At 34.5% G+C, this 17,190-nt stretch overlaps 1 protein-coding gene across 1 annotated transcript; it reads right to left on the bottom strand.

Annotated features, from left to right (window-relative positions):
- Positions 1–8,572: 8,572 nt before the first annotated feature.
- On the bottom strand, positions 8,573–16,931 carry LOC117338404 (dynein intermediate chain 3, ciliary-like). Its single transcript, XM_033899760.1, has 12 exons — positions 16,749–16,931; positions 15,926–16,087; positions 15,484–15,602; positions 14,714–14,856; positions 13,542–13,655; positions 12,835–13,097; positions 12,313–12,492; positions 11,827–11,870; positions 10,870–11,005; positions 10,467–10,613; positions 10,073–10,171; positions 8,573–9,139 (listed from the first exon to the last, which is right to left on the bottom strand). Exons 1-12 carry the CDS (start codon positions 16,929–16,931, stop codon positions 8,915–8,917), a joined length of 1,815 nt encoding a protein of 604 aa, XP_033755651.1. The 3' UTR covers positions 8,573–8,914.
- Positions 16,932–17,190: the final 259 nt, after the last annotated feature.

Raw genomic sequence — 17,190 nt, 5'->3', positions numbered from 1 at the left:
CTATTAACAACCAGGGTCATTTAAGGACGAGCCAGGTTTTGGAGGTGGATGAAAGCTGGAGTACCCGGAGAAAAACCACCAACCTTACTGTCAATACCTGGCAACTGCCCCACGTAGGTTTCGAACTCACAACCTTGAGGTGGAGGGCTAGTGATAAAGTGTCGGAACACCTTAACCACTCGGCCACCGCGGCCCCATTTAATGAGAACTGAAGCAAAGATCGATATACATTGTAGTATGTAAAATAAACCTCGTGTACTATGTGCTAGCGACGACAGTTACAAATGGCTGAAAGTCTTTTAATAATTTATTATACCTGTGCACAAGACCGAACGTCAAACCGCTAATGGTCTCTAAGAGTGGATCAAAGAGGATGACGCAAACTGGATATGATATGGGAAAATGGCCCCTGTGTGCTTTAACAACGATAGCTTAGTGACAAGACCTTCCGCTGGAAATTTCGTCTTTTGAAGTTATTACTTTTACACACGAACGCTTAAAACTTAATGGCAAGAGATAGTGGCTTTTAATAATGTATTGAACACGATTTTGGCTTTTAATAATGTAGTGAACACAATTTTGTTATCTCAAAATGAAAGTTGTCGTTATCGTATTTTAACAGCGACAAAACGAAATAACGAAGCAAAATGAATACGCCCACTTTTATCATCGTCATTTTGCTTCGTAATCCCAAAGAGTATTGGCACGAATACCCAACCTACATTCAATATAATACATGGACAGTGGATTAGGTCTTCGATCTGTCTCTCCAAGGGGTGAAAAATTAATGTATCCATATTGCACGTGTTATAGCTTATATACCAAAAATATTATAGTTCCACCAATAGGATTCAACTAAAACTCGCCTGAAATGATCCTTAGGTGGTCCTGACCAAGTGTTGTTGTTTTTTGTCAGATCGGTCCGAAATCCAAGATAGCCGCCATTGCCGTCAAACTTCACAGATAGGTTTCCATCGGTCTACAGTTGTGTCCATTCGATTTTGAGTCTGATCCAGAATACAAAAAGGCAGCCAAGCGGCCATTTTGGATTTTAACAGGTGACGTTAACGCCCTTTCCCAGAAAAGATTCTGCAGCCATTCTCGAATTTCTTCAATTTGTTCAACTTGTTACATATACATGTACTTGGGCATGTTCAATTTGAACATGGGGGCTAATTTCGGCCATTTCGCACTGCCCCCCAACGCACCCACACACACACGCCATGCGAAGAGCAGTTCAGCAGCGGGCCGTTCGGCACAATTACAGATCTGGAAAACAAAATGGCTGGAAGGTAATTGTAATTTACAACTTTGACATCTTATAGCTCTTTCTTTGGTGGCTGATTTCGCCCATTTCGTACACCCACACCTCCCACACACACGCCATGCGATTAGCAGCAGAAGCGACAAGCAAAGAGCGACAGTGCGCCGTGCGACAATATTACGCGACAATGCGATATAAAAAATTCTGTCGTCCTGTCGCATTTGCGTGGTGCTTTTGTCGCGTTTTTTTTTTAAATGGGGTAAATGTATATTTGCTATCACTTCACAGTTTTCAAAACCCAAAATTTCACACGCTTACAATAATATTGCAACTGCAAATCACCTGGAAGTAAAATCAGATTGGCGTTTGTATAAGCCGCGCACGTGCAATCATTCGGACAAATACTCACTTTATTCAGCCAATCACATTCGAAAACAGACCTACTATTAAACACGGTCCGTTTTGGGGTGATGTTTATGAATTCCACACCAAGTCTTCTCTTTATGTTTGTAAGAATGCTTTCCTCATCTTCTTCTTATCATTATTGATGAACAATTCCATCTGTCATGACGATTACATTGGCTTTCTGTTGAAGGGGGGGGGGGGGGGGGGGGGGGGGGATTTTGCAGAGGCGTGAAAGGGTTATTTACAGTGATTGGTCATCTGCAGAAAATTGTGGTTTTGTTTTGTTTGCCAGGCATTATTTAACATTTGCCCCCCCCCCCCCCCCCCCCAACACATTCATGCCAAAATTGCATTGTCCTTAATACAGCCCCCCCCCCATCCACAATGACCATTTTGTATATCTATGTGCGAACCATCCTAATTGGCTCCCAGTCCCCACCCCTAATTACAATGTACTTGCTACCTGCCCAACTCTCTCCCGACCCGTCTTTATACTGTTCCACCCGCCCGGCCCCTATATAACAACCTTACTTACCCCAGCCCCATCCCGATTTTCACACCCTACCCCGTCCAAATTTGACTACCACCCTGGCTCCTTCATGCCCCCCCCCCCCCCCCCCTCCCCCGCACCCATTCCGATTTCCACACCTTTCCCGATCCCTATGTCTGCCATACCCTCCTCCATCCCTCCCTTGACCCCTTCACATATAAATTGCTGCCATGAAGACGCGCTTTCCCATATTCCCTGTCCATATCGTACCATTTTATTTCTATTTTTCGGCATAGCCGTTTAATATTCTTTTGGCCCCGGATATGACGCGACAGGTGGCGTTACTGGTCAAGATGAAGTATGTGATTGGTCAATGTAGCGGTAAATGCAAAATGCAGATATGCAGTTAAAAACGAAACAAAGTTAAGATTGAATGCAAGCTGAATATACGTGGATGTATCTTTACAAATGACACATTATTTTAGATATTTCTTGTTTATTTATTTTATTTATTTATTTATTTATTTATTTCATTTTGTCGAAAGGGAGGGTTCCCACGCACCCACCCACACACACAAAAGAAAACAAAAAATGTAATTTTCGGAAAAAATAATTGATCTTTATCGAAACGACCAAGCAGACATTTACTGCGAGTTGCCTCCCCTCCATCGACGCGAAAAACTGCACATTGATGGGCGGTTGTGTAGGATATCACCGTGATCAATAAGTCAGTGCTGTTCCTTTCCTCTGCCCATAAGAAAATTATTCCCAACAAAAAATATCCCCTCCCGCTCCAAATCAAAATAAATTATTGCTTGTCATTCTTATTCTATGACAGTATAATTAATATGATCTTTTGTTATCCCTTTTTTTCGGAGCGGACGAAATAAATCTGCTTGAACGTAATGGAAATGGAAGTTATCGAAATTCGCCTCCGTATTTTGTTACCAACGACGTTGACTCGAGACGCCGTCACTGTTTTCCTATCGGCATCATATGTTCCTCGCTTTTTCAGCAGAGTTGTTTTGTAATAAATCATTTTAGAACGAATACATATACCCTAAAATCGCGATAATAAGCCGTGGCTTATTTTCTTTATTTGGTAAGGAATCCCCGGCTTATTTTCGAAGGAGACCTATTTTCAAGACCGTCTTATTTTCGAAGTCATTTGTCCTGTAAGGCAAGTAAGGCTTATTTACGAGACCGTCTTACTTTCGAAACCTTTCATCGTTGAAAAAAAAAAATTTGATAAATAGCATTCGCTGATACTAATAATAGTTAATGAAATCGTCAGCATTATTCTGAGGCTGCAAAAGAAAATAACTATATTTTAATTAAGAATGGAGCAAAAATATCCTAGCTGTCTTCACTTTGCAATGCAAATATTCGTATAAATAACCCTTTTTGATGCATGCGTTAAATTATTGTATCTCAGTGAATGTTCATGTTTTTTGTCCGATGAATGTACATTTTGTATAAGGTTTAAGACTCGGACATCGTTTAGACTCGGGCATTGTCCAATTTACGTACATTTTAGATTTTAAAATTTTTTATTTTTTGTTTGATGAATGTGCATGGTTAAACTTTTGTTCAATAAACAATATTTATATTTCCACTCAATTCAGACTCAATGAACCTACCACAGTTACCTCGAGTCATTTTTCAATGAACTATATCAAGTCCGGCGTAGGAATACATTTGTTGAGCTTAGACTATATTTTTTTAATTCCTTTTCAAAAGTGACCATATTTATATGAAATAAATTCCTTTAAAACTAATATTTGTTTTAATTCGCTATTAAGTTTGTTCACGAAAGAAATCCTAAAAGTATTAACCATATGTAGACGAAGAGTGATGACGTACATTTCGGTAAGTTCTGTGGTAGACTTGCACAAGTCCCTATTTCTCAAAGACAAAATATTGTACAAAATATCAAAAAAATATAAATATATTTATTATTCGCAGTTCATAAAATTTGTCTCAAGACCTATTGAGGTTTATACCCCCATACACCTCAACATAACATTATTCAATCCTTAATTGAAGTGGAATGGAGATTTGTCGAATGAACGTTCATATGGGATGGAGGTTTGTCCAATGAACGTTCATATGTGATGGAGGTTTGTCCAATGAACGTTCATATGTGATGGAGGTTTGTCCAATGAACTTTCATATGGTATGGGAATTGGTCCAATGAACTTTCACGTGTGATGGAAATTTGTCCAATGGACGTTCATATGGAATATAGAGGTTTGTCCAATGAACGTTCATATGGAATGGAGGTTTGTCCAATGAGCGTTCATGAATATGTGATGCAGGTTAGTCCAATAAACGTTCAAGTAAAATGGAGATTCGTCCAATGGACGTTCATATGGGATGGAGATTTGTCCAATGAACGTCAATATGGGATGGAGGTTTGTCCATTGAACGTTCATATGGGATGGAGGTTTGTCCAATGAATGCTCATATGGTATGGCCATTTGTCCAATGAACGTCCATATGGGATGGAGATTTGTCCAATGCACACAAATAAGCACATGTATGGTTATAATTTTGCCCCATGTTGGTACTTTAAATGTATGTAAATGTACTTAAATGATGTTCAATCGGTTAATAACACGCATGTTGTTTCCCAAACTAACTTCCTAACTCTGTTAAATTATCATTTGTTGTATATCAAAGAATATGAAACGACTGTCTTTACTACAGATACCGCTGCGGCGATATCTCGTCAAGTATGAGGAAACAACATTGGAATAAATTGGTAAAACATCCTGTTTTAGAAATTCGAATTCCTATTAGTATCAGGTCAGGCCAGAATATATATTCTCGTTCAGCCTCTCTTTCCCGAGGTCAATTATATATTTCTTGGTCGAGTGGCAATCGGAACCCCTCGTCATTTTCTGCTAAACTAGACGTTGGCAGACGGAGGCGAGGTTTGTTCCAATTTGGTCGAGTGGCACAGGCAGCAGGGGTTCGATTCCCCGACAAGGAAAAGGTCACGGTGCACCTGTCCGATCACGTGGCTTTTCTCATGTTCCCTCCTGAATTAAAACCCCTCAAACGCTCTGATACGGGTCAATGAAAGTAGTTGTTGTGTTTTAACACGATTGGCAACTGAACAATAAATAAAGTTGATATTTTACATTTTACTAGAATCTTCTATTCGATCCCAGAATGAAAATAAGGGTGCGTTCATTGTTTCATATATTAATTAGATTCCGGTAAAAAGATTACACGGTATTACATGTACCTGAACATAAATATAAGTTACTAGTTGCCTTAATTTCCGCTTCATTGACTTTGCTAGATTTTTCCAAAATAGCTCAAGTTCTATCTGAATAATGTAGCGGTAAATGCCAAATGCAGATATGCAGTTAAAAACGAAACAAAGATAAAATTGAATGCAAGCTGAATACGTAGATTATCTTTTTAAATATTACATTAATACAATCATATTCCTGATTCAAATGCAGTCTTATTATTACCAAAAATGATTCAAACTGTATAATTTTGTTATTCGTGCTAAAACGCTTTAGTTCGTTAATTTATTTCACCATCAGTTTTACATTATAACTAGCCCGAGTTTTCTCTGGCCCTGTCACAATATCTAAACCAGACATGGTGACAGGGCCAGAGAAAACTCGGGCTACATTATAACCACCAGCATTAAAACTACGCCGTTTATCTTTTTTAAAGATATTTCTTGTTATACATTACTTCCACGAAGGGGGCCCTCCACCTCTGGGTTGCGAGTTCAAAACCCACGCGGGGCAGTTGCCAGGTACTGACCATAGGCTGGTGGTTTTCCTCCGGGTACTCCGGCTTTCCTCCACCTCACAAACCTCACACATCCTTAAATGACCCTGGCTGTTAATAGGACGTCAAACCAAGTAAACCAAACCAAAAATACTTTCACAACTAGTAGGTGACAGAATTCCTTATCCTCTAAGAGACAATAATAACTACACAACGCAGAACTTTAATCTCACCAACACTAGATCATCGTTTATACCAGAAACCACAGCAATGTGGAATTGCCTTCCTGAAAGTACCAGAAATCAGACCACTTTTAAAAGTGCTACAACCCCAGATCAAAATTATCCAAATAATACTCAAAGTTTCTTTAGTTACGGGCCTCGTCGCCTTAACATTTTATGAACAAATCATACACACAATTATAGCTAGCCTATATATATAATTAATTATGACCTGTATCGTGTTAATCTTGTAGAATCTCCATCATGTGCCTGTGGTTACCCTTGTGAAAATTATTTTCTTCATTTGACCAATATTTCGTTTTTCCCTGCTACTATTCGACTTTGGAACCAACTAGATTTAGAAACTAGGCAAAGTAACTCATACTCAGTATTTAAAAATTCTATCACTAATATATCAAAAGTACCTTATTATTACTCTGATGGAAATAGAAAGTCTAATATATTGCATGCAAGATTAAGAAATACTTGTACTTTAAATAATGACCTTTTCTGTCTAATCATTCTACATAGGTTACAAAATCATTTCTTCTTCGTCTGTAATATAATTATATACATGTTGAACATATATTCTTTATTCGTATAGATTTTAATTCCTCTTATATCTATATATATATCTGTGTAAATTTATGTGTGTTTATCATATCTATTGATCCGATGCCGATGGCAAAAGAGAAACGAATTTCCGGAGGCAAGGAAGCAACAGAGAAAGCAAACCATGGCACAGGATGTGATGAACTTTAGAAACAGCAGAGTATTTTGAAAAGTGAATAGTGTGAACTTCTGCTATCGACATCGAATAGTTTATTTGAATTGTTTATTCATTTGATAATCTATAATCATCAATGAATATTTTTTATTTATATTAGACGTATAATTTTTGATCAACGGTTACATCATCAGCCTATATACCCTTGCATTTATTGTTGTGTGGAAATGAAGACTTGACTACGGCTGAAAATGAATTCATCTTTCGAACAGTCATGTCAGGGTATCGGGCCGACCATCACTGCGTCATTGAAACGTTCTTTTTTTAAGAACGTCGATGTGGCGCAGCGGTATAAGCTGCAGGTATTTCTGGCTAGGCGTGTTCGCGCGGTCAGGGCACGAGTCAAAAAGTTGTCTTCCTTCGTCATTTGTGTTACTATGTTATATATATATTATATATATAAACCGTTTCTAATTAATACATTCGTGTGAACAGATATATATTTCAATGTTTATTCTATTTTTACCAATGTCGCTCTTTGAATATGTAATTTGATCATGTTTATATTGAATAGTTTCATATGCTCAATAGGTTAATTCACAAGTATAATTAGATTCGAATGCGTGGCATACGGTCAAGAAACATAGGAAGAAAAAGTTTGACTAAGAGAATGATTCATAGACTGTGTTTACTAGAACAATTGATAAGTGACCTGTTTTGGATGTATATCTAGAAAGTGCCATGTATTATTTCTAATTACTTTTGCTCTATAGATATATTGTGTACATTATCCATGAACCTTTAATTTAGTATTATTGGTAAAAGTAACAATTTTCATCTTCTCTCCCTGATATCTCTACATCTGTCCTTTTACCTTCCAACTATTTGTTTTTCTTCCTTTATAAATTAATGTAATTATTTTGTGTCGTTATCACACTTTCTGTAATATATATTTGTGGAGAGGGTTTTTCTAAGTTGTTATAACTTGTGCCCGATCCATTTGTTTCAAACAATAAAATATGTTCAATTCAATTCATTATACATGTATATATAAGGACCGATATAACATTGAAATACCTAAACAAAGGGCAGTAACTCTTTCAAAAATTATACATGTACTTCATTTTGAAAGCTTACTAATTTCAAAACAAGACCCAACAAGTACTGGGAGAGGAAATCTCAGAACGAGAAAGTCAATGCGGGATAGATAGACGATAGAAAATGCAATTAAACAAACATCACAATGCTCAAGTTTGGTCTAGAGCAAAGAATCTCAGTTAGTGGATAAGATTTTGTTTGTCATAATGAATTACCCTGGTTGTCCCTAATGAATTACTATCACTTCATATAAATATTCCTTTTATTCATCATTGATAAATTATTTGATCTCTAAAATTACTCATTATACATCTGCCAAAATAAGAGAAATACAAGACGTTCTTAGATGTTTTCTTAGCATTTTTATTTTAACAGTTTTTTTTTTCCATTTCATACGTCATATATAAATACATGTAGATATTATACAATGTTTAATCAATATAAAAAAAGATAAACAACTTCTGATTTGTAATCAGATCAGTCAACATGTTTATGGTCTAGGATGAAATGATATCAAATGTGAAAGTAATCTTTCGATCTTTCAAGTCCAGTCTTCCAAATCACATTTTTTCAAAGACAGCTCAAGAATATATGCTCCCCGAATTTTGTTCAATACATTATAGCACTGATAGTAAGGAAACTTGACAGAGACACCTCACAGTTCAAATTAAAAGTCTACAATTTGTTTTCTTCGAATATTGATTAGATTTAAATGCTAATTTAAATAGAACTTATTGTTATCAACAGTCTGCACGAAATCGTAAAGTTGAGCACTTATCCCAAGTGTTACTGCCATCCATCCGGAGGGAGACCTTTTTCTCCGTCATGATTTGAAAACTTATCAAAGTCACTTTGAAGCAATGTTTTCTTCCAAAGTGAATCTGACCCCATCACTAGTCGTCTGTCCAAATCTCTTGTGTTAAGATTTTTGTCTACGCTTATATGTCCATTTATTTTTTGGTGTCTGATTTCTCTTCATTTTCCGTTGTTTTTTCTTCCTCTCCTTCCTCGGCAATTGGGGACTGTTTTCCGGTGTCCCCTTTGTCAGTTTCCATCTGATTTGCCTGTTTCTTTTCCAGATTTTTCTTCTCCTTCTCAATGATATCGTAAAACTCCTTTTCTGCCCTGGCATAAAGATCTTCTTCTTGTCCATCTTCTTCCTTTTCCTCATCTTCCTGTAGGTCAAATGATTAAAGATAAATATGTATAAATATGTATGTGCAAGAAATAATTACAAAATTTATCTTCATTTTTAAAATTACTTTTACTGTCAAATGAACATCAATTAGAAGGAGTTTAAGATTGTCAAATTATACAGAATTATTTTTGGTTGATTTGTGGTCTTAGATTACAAAATTGATGTTCATGTTTTTGAAATTGTTTTTACTGTTAAATATGAAAATTTTAGATTGGAAGGAGTTTTAGCCTGTCAAATTATACAGAATCATTTTTTTGTTAATTGTGATCTTAAGAAAAACAGCTTTTATATTTTTATAAATGTTTGTATTACACATATTATAACAATAAACAATAGATGGTATATGAGCTTATTTACATCATTTTTTTTTCAAACTGATCAGCATTTAATTCAAGCCATACACATTTATTTGTATTCTGAAGTGGCATAAATTTACATGTTACTTATTAAAAGGAAATGAGAATTCTAGATTAAATCATTTATGAGATTGCTTTGAAGACAAATTATTGACAACACTCTCATACTGGTCGTGTTGGTATGTATATAGTAACCTCATTTAATTTTCCATATTTTACCTAAAATATTTTTTATTCTTGTGTCCAAATTATACGATCTGGTACCATGAATATTTCTTACCAAAAGGACATTCCTTAGCTTAAATTTTCAGTCACGAAACATCGCAGAATTTAAGGAAAGTTTTTGCACTAAGATTTTTCCTTAAATACAATAGAAAATTCTAAGTTATGGAAATTTCTAATTTAAGAAATATTGATGAAAGCAGGGCCACAAGCCTTTTGTTGATGATTTCAGTTGAACAATAATCTGCACCAAGATTTTTTGTTTGTTTGGTAATGAAGTGTTGTGGCTAATTAAAAACTGTGGCTAATTAAAAACTGTTCTCAGAAGTTACCTTGTCTTTGTCAGCTGAGCTCTTTGATCGTTCCTTGAGTTTCATTTCCCTGTGACGAGAATCCAGGATCTTCTCCCTCCTCGTCTCTCTCTCAAACATCTGAACAGAAATAAAATATATATAGCAAATCATAAATTTGCACATGAAAATCCATTCAGTTTGTCTCACAAGTAAGACAGCTTTCACATTCTCAAAAATAGAAGGAATAAAAAAATTAAAAAAAAAAAAAAAAAAAATTATGATAATAATAAAAAAGTGTTTTGTAAGGTAATTGAATTCTGCTTCATCCACAACACTAGCAAACTTGGTACAATTGATCAAACCGTGTTTACCACTGAAAACCTCCAATCAAGATATTTTTTTAAACATCTGATTATTTAAAAAATGTACATACTGCCGTGACTAAGTTCTTCTCGTTTCTCTGTAGCGTACACAGACCCTCAGACAGTTCCAGTAACGTTGTAGTTCCAGAATGAGATCCACATGCAATGAGCCGCCCTGATTCCTGTACTCGTAAACTGTGTAGAGGCTCGTCACAAACCTGAAACAAGCATCTCATCCTTATCAACATATCCTCAGAATTTTTAAAACAGCAAACATTATACTAAATCAAAACTAAAAATTTTTGACTGCCAACATTCAGAAATGTTTTCCAAAAATTTTTGTCCAAATTTATTTCATTTCCTATCAAATCTATGAATGACCTGATATTCAAGACAAATTTTTATTTATCATTTTCTTAACCTACACATTTTTTTAGGGTTGAAAAGTAAAAATTAATTCAATGTGACTCGCACCTGTAGGCTAAGTGTTGGGTCGCTCTGTTTAAAGATGATATCCCAAACATCCAATGTGCCATCCATTTTGGTGACAAAGAACACCGAAGGTCGGACCGGGCTCCATGAGCCGTCGGACAGGTAGGAGGAGTATTGTCTGAAATACAAACATACAAAAATATGAAATATGGGGAAAAAAAATTATAGACTTGCCCCTTAACATCTAAGAAGTTTTCGAAAGTAAAGGTGGTCCGATGCCCCGATGCTATAGAAAACCTGGTCCGTCTATGGAAAATGTCTAAGTGTTGGCCCGATTGGCTAAGAAATTTTGAGTTCTGACATACATTACGATTCATGTAAACAACATTTCTATATTTTCTGGCAATCGATCAGAGCTTATAATCAAGGTGTTTTTACTGAGAACAGTGCATTATTGACTTCAAACATTTGAGCGAGTATGAACTGGACGAAGTAAGCGTTTGCGTGACAGTTATGCTACTTTCAACAATATGGGTTTTAATACAAAATTGGTCTATTGAAAAATGACTCGAGCCATGGGATTTCAGTTTTCTGTAGATCAATTGTCTAAGGAATTTTCATATATACTTTCATACACTGTCTAAGAAGTGTTGCATAATTTTTGGGCAATTCACAGTGTAGATTTGAAATATAAAAGCTAATTGAGTGGGGTTCAGCCAGATACATGATATAACCCCCCGCCTACCCCAATATCTTGTACACAAGTTTTGCAAGCACGAATGTACAAATGAAGTAATTATATACTATATATACCTTGCACTATGTGGGGGCATCATCACTTAATTTAGCTTCTCAAATAGACTTAAAAATTGAAGACATGACTGAAAGCAAACTACTATTGTCATAAAAGCAGTATCAAAACAATTTATCAGACAATGAAATAAACATGGTTTTGTTTTCTGGTTTTAAAGCAGCACAAGTTTATGTATGGATTCTTACCTTGTCCACATGATTGAGGATTCCCTGATATCTTCAGACCAAATCTACAAAAAAAAACAAGCGTATATTGAAATGGCATTCAATTCAAACTAATCAATATCATTATTGTTTTTTTACGTATACAAGTTGTTTGTATACAATTTGAAATTAATAGCATGTAGCAGGGGTCATAATTTTCAACACTTTTTTTAATATTGTGATGCTCTAGATGAATTTGTCCTTTGCTAAATTGTAGGAAGTTGTTGGCAGTGCCTGATTTTACCAGGCTGACCTTATACAATATTAATCTGCAAAATAAGCACCCTTCTTCATTTTTGTAGAAACATTAATTTCAAAATGGAAAGCTATTAAAAGAAGTTCACAAATAATCCCACCCAAAACTTTATACTGAACAGAGGTTTCTTAATTTCAAATAAAGAAATAGTATATATGCCTTTTAAACAAACCTCAAATGGGATAAAAAAAATCATTAAATTTTGTCCTTACCCTTGCTTTCCAGTCGCCAACACTAAGGAAGTTTTTGGGGAAGAATGGATTCCTTTGTAATGAATATACGGGCCCTAAGTGACCGTGGTACAATGCTACAATTTTTTCTGCTGGCGTCTTAGCTTTTCTGTTACATGACATAATAGTTCCTGTTTCACATCCAACCATAAATTTTGTTGGCTGAAAAATAATTAAAAAAGATCAGATAAAAAAAAAAGTTTTTGTAACTTTGAAACAAATCCCACAACAATTTTACTAGTAAAATCTTAATTAAAAATATATGCATTATTTCTTTTCACAATGATTTTTTTCATAATATTTTCAAAAACAAAATTACAATTTCATTAATTCTAATATTTCTGAAATCTAACAATATTTTTATTAATAATTTCCAACTGTGATTTCATTCCCAAAACCACATCTTTACAATATTACATTATTTCAAGCAAAATATAAAATATGCAGGTTTTTCATATCTTAAATGTTTCATATTTCATGGAAAAGATTTAAAACTTCACATACCATGGTAGGTTCATACTCCAGTACCATGGCACCTTGTGCTTTCGTTGGGTCTTGCTTTTTTGTTGGATCCAGATAAAGTTTTTCGGTAGGTTCACCCATCTTACGGGTATCCCACCAAAGCACCTGACCGTCCGAGGACGTAGAAAAACACTCCGTACCAGTCTTTGATTGGATCCAGATGGCTTTATATGCGGGATCTCTATGGCTGTGTTCTATAGGTGACATCTCGACAGGCTGTGAACCTTTCCTTGTGTCCCAATAAGCTACAAATACAAATCGACACAAAACTCAAAACTTGGGATTTTGTATTTTGTGATATTTTAAATCATATTTGAAGTAATTTTATAAAATTTGTATTAATGATCTATTTTTTTCACTTTTTTTCTTTCTTGTGTAAATTGGATATTGAGTATTGTATTTTTATACTGTGAGAGATATTTAATATATTTTCATAAAAAAAAGAAAATTTATAAAAGTTATTTGCTCTTTAACCCATGAAATAACCTTTTCTTGCTAATACAGTAAAATTTGTTTATAACGAATTTCACAGGAATAGAGGAATAATTTGTTATATCCAAAATTTGTTACAAGATTTTAAAATGAATAAGGTTGACCTGATTTTTTGGATTTTAACCGATTTTTTGAATATTTTGAAAATTTAATTGTCGTAAATACAATATGGTTTTTGATGAGACAGACATACTCACCGATTTGACCATTGTAACAACCGCCGAGTAGTACATGGGAATCTTTAGGGTTGTATTCTAAGCACACCAATGGAGATACTGGCTTAAGTGTCATTTCTGGCTTGTTGGGGTTCTCTGGAAAAATCAACATTTAACAACATGAAACAATTGAAACATTAATTCTCCCTTGAGTCAAAAAGTAATTTCATAATTTATACACATTTTCTCCCTTAACTTCCCAAATTACATTATACATTGCATCCAAGATATTTATACTTTAAAAAATTGAATATACATACATAAGTAACTTTTAATCCTAAACTAGAATGCAGAACTATCATATAATATATCCTTTTTCACCTTTATAAACATTTCTTGTCCCTTTTTTCTGAAACTTTCCAGAAGTGGACTTTATACAATTAATTCAACTACAATTTTTGATCAAGTGCTGTTTTCTTTGTCACCAATAATTCATCAACATTTCATCATCTAAATAAATGTTGAAAATCAAAATTAATCTCCCAAAGGAAAAGGGCAAAAAATAAATTTACTGTAAAATATACACGATATCACAGTTATATAATTTTAGCCATTTTCACATCGAAACATTGCACTAAACCATTAATTTACTAATCCAAATTTGATAGCTCTATTTTAATTTATTAATTACACATTTTGAATTCTTCAAATCACTATCAGTTAAAATTTAAAGCAAGCTAAAATTCTAGCCAGCCAAGATATTGCACCATCAACACAGCATCTTGGAACTATTTTGAGTGAGGTTCTGTTGACACGTTTAAATTACCCGTTAGAAATCAGGGCTTTTTTTGGGGCCGATTAGGGGCCGAATTTCGGCCCCGTTCCCCATAGCAAAATTGGATATTTTTCCAAATCCGACCAGTTAAACTTCCCAATCGATTGATCTATAAAAAAATTTTGTCTTTAAAAATCCAAATGGTGCCGTCCCGTCCACGTTTTATTGGTTATTCTGGCCTGAGAAAAGGAGATAATGCTCTAGAGTCTAAATAAATATAGCATAGATCCATATTTATGTCTACTTGTTACTTTTACCATTATGTCCATTTTTCCCAATTTACCTGTTGCAGCACATTTTTTCCCAATCCCAAAGCCATAGGCCCCATTCCCAAAGTAGTGAAAAAAAAGCCCTGGAAATAGACAACTGAGCAACATACCAACATCCCAAATGTAGGACTCCATGCTTGTATCCGGACTAGAGCCCTGGAATTCCATGTTACAGTAAGCAACTGCAAGTTTCCTCGGACCATCCGGGAACCAGGAGAGGTTTGTTGCTGTTCTTTTGATCTCATTAGGATCCCTAAAAACAAACAGCATTAATAGCAATGAATATTTCTCAGAGCCATTGGTATGTTTTTCATATCTTCTGAGAGCTCTTTTGGACTCACGAGAGGCCACGTTCCCATTTATGATGATTTCATATTTAAACCAAATTTCTAAATTTGCAGTTTAATCACAAAAATTTCTTTCCCCGTGTCATCAATTTTGTGTATAAAATGAGGCACAAATGCCCCAACACAAACCAGTGATAAAAGCCCTGTTTTTATATAAACACACATATTTGAAAAATAGAAAAAAAATAAGCAGCAACTGTTCTTTCCTGCTTCCTTATTTTAAACTGGAGTCTTTCTGACATCATCTATGTTTTGGATAAATAAACTTCATCATTGAACAGTTACATCAATATCTGAACCTAATGTATTCAAATGCAAACATTTTTGCAAGATTCTATCAAAATATGTTGGTAAAATCCTATCTGCTAGTGTGATGGACAGAAAGGGAAAAAAAGGGAAAATATGGAGAACCTCTGCTTTGCCAAGCAGAAGAATAAAAACCCTGTTTAATATGACCTTAGTTTTTTTTAATTTCCTACAGGATAAGATTAGACAGTTTCACTTTATACATTGAAAAAGTGTTCTAAACTTACCTGAATACATTTATTGTTTTGGCTGACGGGACTTCGTCTACAGCATCAATTTCAATGTCATCAAAATACTCCTCGTATATATCAATAGCATTGTTTTGTTTGATGCAGTGTTCCATGACCTAAAAACAAACACATAAAATCAGCATTTTTTCAAAAGCACAATTTTTAGTTTTCAACAGTTAAAACTGAAAATCTATAATAGACTAGAAATTGTGATTTACACATTTTTTTGTCTTCATGTTGCAATAAATAGAATTTAAATGTGATTGTTCAAAAACATTGAAATGTGCTCACCCATAAATATAGAAATTATACCAAAAATATCAATTACTAAAATTTTTGCAAAAATAGAAAAAATACTCTCTTTTTTTTTTCCCCTTAAAATTCAGATTCAATCTGGGATGACTCAACATGTAAAGTAACGTATAATTAAAATACTTACTGTTGCAAGTTGCTGAATTGTGTTAATGTACATTTCATCTTTCTCCACTTTCTTTCTGTATCTGGTGACCTGCTCAACTTCCTGTGAGTTGACATCTTTGGGCCAGCCTCCTTCTGTATGGTTCACTCCCCGTGTGCTGGTTTCAAATCTTTCTGTGTTGACCTGTTAATTATAGTGTTAAAATTAGGAAGATTGGGTTCTCTATATTTTCCAACAATTTTGTCCAATCTACAGAAAATGTTGGTAAATAATTAAAAAAATATAAATAAACCAGTGATATTTTTTTCTCATATTTTACAACTGAATCTGCCTGTATCCCATGCTAAAAAGTGTGTTATTTTTAACACTGAAAAGACACTCATGATTATTTCTTAAATTTGGTGGCTGCATTTTCTGCATTTACACGGCCACACATTATTGTTTTTAAAAAGAAAATCAAAACACTTAAACAAAAATGGTTGATTTCATACATGGATACTAAGTGTCCCCAAAACATTATTTTTGAAAGATAAATTTATAAAACTCAAAAAATATATATATATATACATCCCATATGAGCTGAATTAAATAAAGGTAAAGCCTTTAAATTTCCAAGATTTTTCTCATTATAATTTGATTCAGATACAAACTTTTCTATGTAGCATTGCAATGTAAACAGAACAAATATAGCAACTTCATTACAATGTAAAGCAAGACATCTTTGGAGCAGACTTACAGTTATCATAATCATACATAGCGTTCGAAAAGCATCAATGTGAGTAATTTTTGGAAACTTGATCACAATACATTGTGATGCGTTTTAGTGTTGGTCTTAGAAATATACCTCATGCTCAGACATCTCTTGAACATGTTGGAGTCCATTGTCAACGGGATTCCTCTCAATGAAATTATCTGCTTGTGTTGCATCTGGTATGATGTCTACGTGAAGTTCAGCCGGCCTGTCGCTGAAGTTACACTGGCGACCGAACTCACTTCTCTTCTTTGTATATACATATACAATCTCCATGATGGTGGTCTATCCTGCTCAATAAAAAAATGCCAAACACTATTTTCAATTCTGCTTCATATGCAATGTACATGTATTATTGTACAGCAGTACATTTTCACATGGTTGGTAATGGTATGCGAATTCAAAGTGATCAGATTTTGTCTCATAGATAAAGAATGTACGTTTAAACTTATTGACTACTTATGTGAAATATACACTAAACACACAATGTCTGATTTATGAAATGTGTCTTGTCATTCTACAAGGCTGTACAAAA

The sequence above is a fragment of the Pecten maximus genome, chromosome 1 (assembly GCF_902652985.1).
Source record: "Pecten maximus chromosome 1, xPecMax1.1, whole genome shotgun sequence".
In the NCBI taxonomy this organism is placed as follows: Eukaryota; Metazoa; Mollusca; class Bivalvia; order Pectinida; family Pectinidae; genus Pecten; species Pecten maximus.
Note: the sequence above shows the minus strand (reverse complement) of the source record. Positions and strands in the feature narration are given on the sequence as shown.

Excerpts from the sequence above, each read along its gene's own strand:
- LOC117338404 (XM_033899760.1), bottom strand. The coding sequence starts at position 16,931 with ATGGAGATTGTATATGTATATACAAAGAAGAGAAGTGAGTTCGGTCGC. Across the intron at positions 13,098-13,541 it reads TTGTTACAATGGTCAAATCG|CTTATTGGGACACAAGGAAA; the intron begins GTGAGTATGTCT and ends TTGTATTTGTAG. Across the intron at positions 10,614-10,869 it reads ACCCAACACTTAGCCTACAG|GTTTGTGACGAGCCTCTACA; the intron begins GTGCGAGTCACA and ends TGCTTGTTTCAG.